The 9436-nt window shown below is 27.4% G+C and overlaps 1 protein-coding gene across 1 annotated transcript; it reads right to left on the minus strand.

Annotated features, from left to right (window-relative positions):
• Window positions 1–4463: 4463 nt before the first annotated feature.
• Window positions 4464–6173, minus strand: LOC100159037 (putative nuclease HARBI1). The gene is made up of 2 exons (XM_008180295.3): window positions 6160–6173; window positions 4464–5357 (listed from the first exon to the last, which is right to left on the minus strand). Exons 1-2 carry the CDS (start codon window positions 6171–6173, stop codon window positions 4481–4483), a joined length of 891 nt encoding a protein of 296 aa, XP_008178517.2. The 3' UTR covers window positions 4464–4480.
• Window positions 6174–9436: the final 3263 nt, after the last annotated feature.

Consider the following 9436-nt stretch of genomic DNA (forward strand, 5'->3'; position numbering starts at 1 on the left):
TAATAATTCCGACAAAATATTGAATATGCAAATTGCTGAATAGCAAAATCATGAACAGCAAAATCTTGAATAAATAATTCCGACCAAATATTGAATATGCAAACCGTTGAATGGCAAAATCTTGAATATGTAAACCGTTGAAAGGCAATATCTTGAACGTTAAAATCTTGAATTTATTAATTTGCCTACATGTCCGGTAGAGTGATCCGATTTCGATAATTTTTTTTTTATCGATTTTTTAAAGATTTCTTACAGAGCCTCTTTTATTTAACAAAAATAATAAAATACCATAAACTTGTTATTTACCTGTTTCATTGTTAAAGTCCGAAACACCAAACAAGACAGCAGTTTTGACTTTAAACACTAGATATTACAGACTACAATTGTATTACTTTACAGTTTACACTATTTCACTATAAGAAATTATTACAAATCACTGACCAATATTACGTCAAATGAGAGAACGCCGTATGGAATAAAATGACTTCATCACTGTCGTCGCGTCGGACGCTCGTTCATATTTCCGACTTGATAATAATATACTTATACACGCAACAACGCAGGGAAAACCAACCTTTTTTATTTATAATCTATAGCGTTTATATTAAGATTTCTGAGTAACATAGTTTGGTGAAATTAAAAGTTACAGTGGTTAAATTAAGATTCGTGGTGTTGAAGTAATGTCATTATATATTTATCCAACAATGTATTGGTGTTGTTTTAACCATCATTGAACTCATGAATATTTTTACATGATTTTAACACCAAGTTAACGTAAATACAACTAGTTTATTGATAGTTGTTTTAAATAAATGCAGCATTTGAAAGTTATTTTCTTCAATTTGACTATAAATAAATGTTGTTTTAACTACATATTAACTAATAAACCAACATCAATTTCTAACTATTTTAACTATATAAATTGTTGAACTGAAATGTTAATTCAGTTTCACATTAGTGTTACCTTAACTATCCTAAGCACATAACTTAAAATTTAGTGGTTCAACAATTTATGTAAATGTTAAATTAATTATAGATTTCTATGTGTGTAGTGGTTTACTATTGAATATTAAAATGTAAGATTTGAGTGCAAATGTTTCAGATACACATGAGAAATTATAGGTAGATAATAAAAAATAAAGTATGTAGAAATAAAGTGAGTGACTGGCCTAAGGCCAAAGAAATTTAAAGCTTGATCAAGCCCGCATAGCACCACTTGGTATTGTATATGAATGCAAAGTTTAAAGGGACGTTATGGTAACATTTGTTGTCTCTGTTTTACAAGTGCGTAACATAGCAAATAATTATTAATAAATAATTAAGCACCTAACATCCGTTAGTTTAAAAATTAGAGTGAATTGATATTTTATAACATTTAAAGGTAAGATTATTATATTGGCAATGGCATAGGCTTTTCATTATATTTTAATTTTAAAGCTAGTTATGATTATTTTAAGATATACAAACAATTTACAATTTTAAAATCCTCATAACTCGCTTATGTTACTGCCTAGGGCCTAAATAATAATCTTACCTTTAAATGTTATAAGAGGTCATTTCACTCTAATTTTTAAACTAATGGAGCTAAACGTGATCTGCTGAGCGTAAAATTTGGTATGTTACGCACTTGTAATATGGAGACAGCAACATTTGTCGCTGTAACGTCCCCTTAACAAACCATATTAGTTAAACAATATCAGGCAAGTCAGAGTCATCCTAAAACTGGGGCAGTGGGACACACGCCCCGGCACCACATCATAGACTGCATATTTGGGTCCTGCAGTACAGTAATAATTGATTGCATTATATAATACTATTGATATCAAGCTATTTCATATAAAACGACCAAAACAATAGAATTATAATTAAAAATAGTGCTATAATTTAAATAATAAAATAATAAATTTGGTAGGTAGGTACAATGGTACATAAAACTATAAGTTAATGTTAAAAAAAACAATTAGGTATCTACATTAAAAAATATTGTCCATTAAGCTTGTAGTAATTTATTCAATCATTTCCAATCAGTGCATGTAAGTGCATACTAACCGCATACCTTAAGGCATAATAGTACATTTAAATAATGGTACATAATATTTAATATATTTTAGAAAAAATAAAATAATTTGTTTATAATTACAAAATAATTGGTGTGCAACAGATACAAAATATATACCTACAATATAATATTTGTTTATTTTAATAATAGGTAGTGTTTTATTGTTAATTAATTAGTAAGTTTAGTTTGACTGTAATGTTTTGAAATAAAGGGTGCTTTAACAGTTTAACCTAACAAATTAATTACTTAGTTTAAATTGTTATTTTTTAATTATTGATGCTACAAAGTCAACGAAATTGTAGGTTACCTATTCGTTGTTTTATAATATAACTTATAACTTGTAAATATATATAATTAAGGGCCATTTTATCAATCATCAGTTATATAGTGGCTTAACTAATCTTGGTTTTTAATTAACTGAAGATTAAAATAATTTTGATTTTATCAATTAAATTTAATCCGAGTTTAAGTAATCTGGGTTTTATAAACTAAAGATTTATTTACTACCAATTGAAGTTAGTAACTCGTTAATATAAGAATGAGCCTAACTTCATATTAGTATATTGTTTTCTGTTATCATTTTAATCTTACAAATTTTTGCACATGATTTATGCATAATGTTACTTCTTGGTGACGAATTTGTCAAATGTCAATATTTAATATTTTCAATATAAAATACTTATTACGTAGTGTAGCAGTGTTTAATAATATAATATAATAATCATGAGTTTAAAAACCAAGAGAGAACGCTCGACAAATTTTATAGACAGAGAATTGGAACTTCTAGTCGACCTAGTGGTAAAGCAAAAAAAAATTCTAGAAAATAAAAAAACTGATGCTATAACTGCAAATATCAAGAATAAGACATGGGAAGTATTGACTAAAACATTTAACAGTAAAAGCCTTAATGGATACCGCAGCGAAAAATGCTTACGATCAAAGTATGATAATTTAAAAAAGACTGTTAAAATAAAGTTGCGGGAAGTAAAATCAAAACAATGTCCAACTGGAGGAGGACCAGCTGCCTCACAGAAAACTATAGAAAAACTATCATTTATTGAAGAAAAAATAAGATCACTGAACCCTTGGCATTCAATGGTACAATCTCACAGTTTGATAATGACTGTATTGACAATGAAAGTATGAAGGTAAATATTATTTACTGTATGATTTTATCAATGTATACAGATTATAAAACTATAAATAAAAAATGCAAAATGTGCATTTTATATTGTATTAATTATAAATTTATTGAGTTAATAGATGAATTAGACTTGGAAAATGATGAAGTTGAAATTGTTATGGATGAGGTTGATTGCCAAGAAAATAATAGTGAGGTAAACATAATTTTTTTTTTAATTTCCTTTAAAATTATAATACTATTTATAATACAAAAATTAATTATTATTTATCTTAAAACATTCAGGATTTGTTTAATACTACTGACCATGTTAACGAAATAGACTGGGCAGATTATACGCCAGCTAAGTTGAAGACTCCTATTTCTAAACAGTTATCACATTCTCTTATTACACCTCAAAATCGTTCAGGTATTGTTTGTGGAACTAGTATGTATGACAATGAATCCTCAGACAATGCTATAGAAGAAAGTAAGTAGAGAGTAACACACTAAAATAATGATATGTAGTAAATATACTTATTATTCATAGAATTATCATAATATCATGTTAAATTTAGTTGAAAACCCTCAAAAAAATACTGCAACAAAAGGAAAAAGTGTTTATAGAAGAAAACAGTCAAGGTTATTATTTGTTATTTAAATTTGGACATTAATTTTTAAATTGTATATGGTTCTCTTTTTCAGCATTATTAATGTAAATAAAGATTGGGCAGAAGTTGCCAAAATAAAAACAGATGTTTTGAATTTAAAAAAGAAGTTGTTGGAAGAGGAACTTGATTTCAAGAGAAAAGAAAACACACTAAAATTAGAAAAATTGTCAGTTGAATTGGGTGCACTTAAAAAACAAAATATATAATCTATGTTATAACCATGGTGAATACACCAAACATTTTTAATTACCTAGGTTAATAGTTATTTTTTATGTTATGTACTACTAAAAATGAAACAAAAGACTGTTCATAAATTAACTCACTATAATTTAATTATTTATTATGTTATATACTACCTACTAAAAATGAAACAAAAGACGGTTCATCAATTAACTCATTATAATTTAATTATTTTTTATGTTATGTACTACTAAAAATGAAACAAAATACTGTTCATAAATTAACTCACTATAATTTAATTATTTATTATGTTATGTATAAAAGTATATTAAATAGAAATAAATATTAACATTGTTAACATAATATGTTGGTGTTTTTAATTTTGTAATATATATAGGTACTTGACTTGACATACCACCGGGAGGGTCTCAGAATTAAAGTTGATCACACTTAACACATTCCACCAAAGTGTCTCAGAACCATAGTTGATCTTGTTCTATCATTTGTATGATTGTTTACATTTTCATTTATAACATTGATGTTTACAGAGTTCATTAAATTTATTTGTTTTTGGATTTCTTGTGTGGTTGGTGGTGTATCTTCTTTTTGTAAAATAGCAATATTATGTAAAACAGCTGTAGCTATGATAATTGCTTCTACTTTACTAATATGTAAACGAATCCCTAATGATAGAACTGGAAACCTCCTTTTCCAGACGCCATAAGAACGTTTGACCACATTTCTCGTTCTTATTTGTGATTCTTGAAACAAATGTTCAGCTCTTGTGACTGGGTTTAATAGAGGTGTAATTAAGTAGTTTTTAACTGCATAACCTCCATCGCCGACAATCAAACCATTTCCAAATTCTCCTGCTTCTAGACGTCTACAAATTGAAGAATTGAAAAATACAGTTGAATCATGTGACGATCCAGGCCAACGAGCTACTATATCTTGGATCATTAATTTATCATCAGAAATAGTCTGAACATTTATAGAAAAAAAGTTTTTTCTATTTCTGTAGTTTTCTGCGTTTTCTCCACCTGGTGATGATATTTTGATGTGTGTGCAGTCAATAGCACCAATGCATCGTGGAAATTTTGCTTTCAAATAAAATCTATTCTGGACATCAGAAATTTCATTAGCATTACTAGGCATTTTAATAAACTGTGGTCTGAGCCTTGCTAAAGCGATATTCATTTTTTTTATTATATTTGATGCAGTTGAGTAATGTATTCCAAATAATTCACCAACATTTATTAAATATGCGTCTGAGGCATAAAACCTTAGTGTTAATAAAAGTTGTTGCTCTGCTGTGACAGCACGATTTCTGTATAGATAATAAAAGTATACAATTTGAATTAAAAATTGAGGAACATAAGAAACATTTTAAAGCTGTATGTAAGATTACAGAAAAATATTTAAAAGTTGATAATTTTCAACTGAATCCATAAGTTGGTTTGTAACTTATTAGATACTAATTACCTATATTAATAATTATATATTATATATTAATAATTATATATATATGTATCAACAAGGGGGTGCTAGGGGGACTTAGCACCATCTGACTCAAAATTAGCAAACCCAAAATTCCAATTAACAATAGGTAAACTTTATGAAAAAACTAAAACTGAAATTTTGGAAAAACGAGTTGTTTTACGAAAACAGTGAGCTTAGGGCTACAGACATCGGAAATTAAATTGTTTATCGTGATCAGTTACATCCATCGTATTATTTTGAATCTTTTAAAAATACGAAATTCGATGTTTTTGAAACATAGTTTTTGGTTTAACTATTTTTGAAAACCAAAAATCTTCAATATTCATATTTTGGAAAAATTAAAAATTGTTTCTATTATCGAATACAACGGGCATCAAGTTACCCCAGTAAAAAATGTTTGTTAGGCTAACGGGTTCTCGAGAAAACGTAATCGAAAATCAAAATTTTTAAAAACTTTCTTACGAGTTGTTTTACGAAAAAACAGTGAGGTAGGTATAGGGCTACAGACATCGGAAATTAAATTGTTTATCGTGATCAGTTACATCAATCGTATATTTTAAAATCCTCCCCCCCTCCATTCAATGACTGACGCTCACGCCCCTGTGGTGCTAAGGAGACTATAGCAGTACAGCATTCTCGACATTTTGTTAATACCTGTTATTTTTGTTTTACCTTTATGTAACAGTTGTTACTTCTTGTTGAACCATTTCTAATACAATTTTAAATGTATTTTTACTTAGACGGAATCTGGCAAAAAAGTCTTGATCGTCCCATTTATTCAAATGATCTATTCTTGTTGACAGTAAATACGGTCTTCGACGTTTGTTCAAACATTGGTTCATATAACCCAAAAATTCTATTTCTTCATCAGTACTACTGTCACTACTACTGCTGCTACATAAATAAGTCATCTTAAGTACCTTTTAAATTAAATGGTAGGTACTTACATTCAAATAATTAACAATTATAAAGATACCTACAAGTCAACGAATAAAAAAATCTTTGAAATTAAAAGTAAAATCAAACAAAATGTAATCACATACCAAAATAAATAAGATTACTGATAATATTTCAGCAAAACTCTAGTTAAACTCTTTAACTGGCCAAATATCTCGGATTAATTAATTTTCAGTTAAACTACGGTTAAAATATTAATCAAGTATTAATAAAATCACATTTCTACTTTAACTGAGGATTAATCTTAACTGGAGATTAAAATGGCCCTAAATATATCTAATAATTAATAATATAATACAACATTTCAACAACTTCGACCGATCGATACTCACGTTATTTTGTTTCGTTTATCGTATTTGCTCTTCACAAATTCATATTCATCATGTTCCATTATCAATTAACAATTAATAAAATATAATGGGTAAATTACAAAACAATATAATTCTTCATAGAAGTAAAATAACGTACACAACGGCAAACAAAATTACAAGGAAAATGGTAATAACTAATAACACTATTCAGCGTACAGTGCAGAGTATGTACTAATGCAGTCACCATACAATGATACACTAAGCACTGACCGCCGATAAATGATAAACATTGTCTTATAATAATAATATATTAATATCCCATAATGATTTTCAACACTGAAATGTATATTTTTAGAAATTAAATGGTGAAAATTCCCATCGTCCTGGAATATCAGTGACAATAATATTTCTAAGAAACATATCGTTAATTATTATTAGCCTTGATCAATATAACGATAGTAAACGAATCGTGAACGGTAAACGAGTCAACCCCGCGTAGCGTACCCCGTCTTCGTGGCATTAAACGTTTTCCGAATACGGGTAAACATCATATTGGTTTACGGACTCGTTTCCTAGGTCCAGACTTCAGATCATAGGTTAACGTAAACCGAATCAGCTGATCGAGTTTCTATTCTATACGAAGAGAGTACAAAATAATTACATATTTTAAGTTTCTAACATAGATAATATAGATTATATATGGTTTCAAATGAATTATACCTTAAATCCAATGTTCTCCTTTCAAAAGTGTGTTTGTGGTTATTAGAACTAAATCCTTGTTTAGTATCAGTGATTCAAATTGTTGTGAAATATTATTATTAGCTTTTATGATATAAAAATTAAAAAATATAAAGATAGACTTTTCTTTCCCATTATTAATAATTAAGTAGCTGTCAATATCATGATAGCATCAGTTATAATATAATGAGCTTATCCACTCACGAGGCTACTAGTTTTAAACTCATTAACTGTAAGAGTTAAAGGATTTAGTTTCAATTTTGCAATTCTACTTCAGCTGATTCAGTATTAATATTTATAATATCACTTTAATGTTGACAATATATTGCCTACCGACACTTTTTTTTATCTTTTAAAATTTAATATAGAAAATATAATTATAATCTAAAAAAAAAAATTAAATATTTTATATAAATACTAAGTGCTTAAATAAATTGTATAAAAATTAAAATATCGTAAAAAAGCATATGTAGGGACACAGGTAATGTTCTTAGATTACAATTTGATAAGTGAATTTGTTCTGATATTAAAAGTAACAACACAGGATTGGTTCTACGGTTATGCTAAACATTAATTGTCTATGTTGTTTATCATGAGAGATAAAATAAATGGTGCGTGATTCCTATTAATTTTTATTTGGTAATATTATTATAACGTTATTTTCACTTTGGTGTACAAGCCCACCCACCAATTTATTGTTGTACTGAACAATTGACAGCGAGTTCAGCATCAAAATTAGGAATCCCAATTAAAAATATCCCAAAAAAATACGCCATGTACCTACCACTATCACGACAAATACCTACCACTATTAGTACGAAAATGGCAAAGTGCAAAACTACTACGATACAAATAAAGTGCTGTTAAAAAAAATACAATTTATTTATGTTATGGTCACATAAACTAAATTTATTTCATTCTACAAACATTTAATTTTTGAAAAACCATAAATATTATTCTGGCTTATCAAATTAAAAAAAAAAACTAGAGACGTCGCTCTGCTGTATAGATTTTGGCTTTTGAGTGTACATTGTCAGTAAATAGGCCACCGCAGTGACGTTTCTGGGAGGGGGTCGGCTAAGAGATGTGGCTTCGTTTTCAATAGTGAGCAGTAAGTGATTATTAGTTAATAATAATTAATAATATTAATTATTTAAACTATCCTTATAAATAAAAGGGGCTTGTATAGGCAAATTCAATGCAATTTTTATATTTAAAAAAAGAGATAAATTTATTATAAAATTAAAAGAAATGAAAGTTTAATCTATGAAAAAGATTATTTTTATAATACAGTTGAATTTAAATAATATATACATTAATTTAATTACATTTAAAAATTCAATTTTTAAGGAGTTTTGTATTGGCAATTTAACATTTCAATAAATAAAACATCATTTGTCGTTTGCAAAAATAGAAATGTTGTAAATTGTAATCTTATATATTAATTGTTAAAGGAATGTGCCACTATAATTTTTAAACTTTTGGTTAAATAAAAACTACAATTTTGGTTTACAATTTTGAAAATTTAGTAAAAATACTAAGTCCTTCAATATTGGTGTTATATTCACGAAATCTGTATGAATCTTTTGAGACACGTCTCAGGAAACAGGAATCAAGATAGTTTCCCAGATAATAGAACCTACTTTTTGCTGATGATGAGAAAATATATTGTAAAATCAAATAGGTTGATGATCAACATAGGTTACAAACCAATTTAAATAAACTTTACCTTTGGAGTGAAAAAAATCATCTTCCTCTTAATATAAAAAAATATCAAGTAATATCCTTCACTCGTAAAATTAATTCCTTTAGTTTTCAATATAAAATCAATGATTTTCCACTTACAAATATAAATTAAAGATTTGGGAATATATTTCGAAAAAAATCTTAGCTTTAAAAC

This window comes from Acyrthosiphon pisum, chromosome X (genome assembly GCF_005508785.2).
Source record: "Acyrthosiphon pisum isolate AL4f chromosome X, pea_aphid_22Mar2018_4r6ur, whole genome shotgun sequence".
In the NCBI taxonomy this organism is placed as follows: Eukaryota; Metazoa; Arthropoda; class Insecta; order Hemiptera; family Aphididae; genus Acyrthosiphon; species Acyrthosiphon pisum.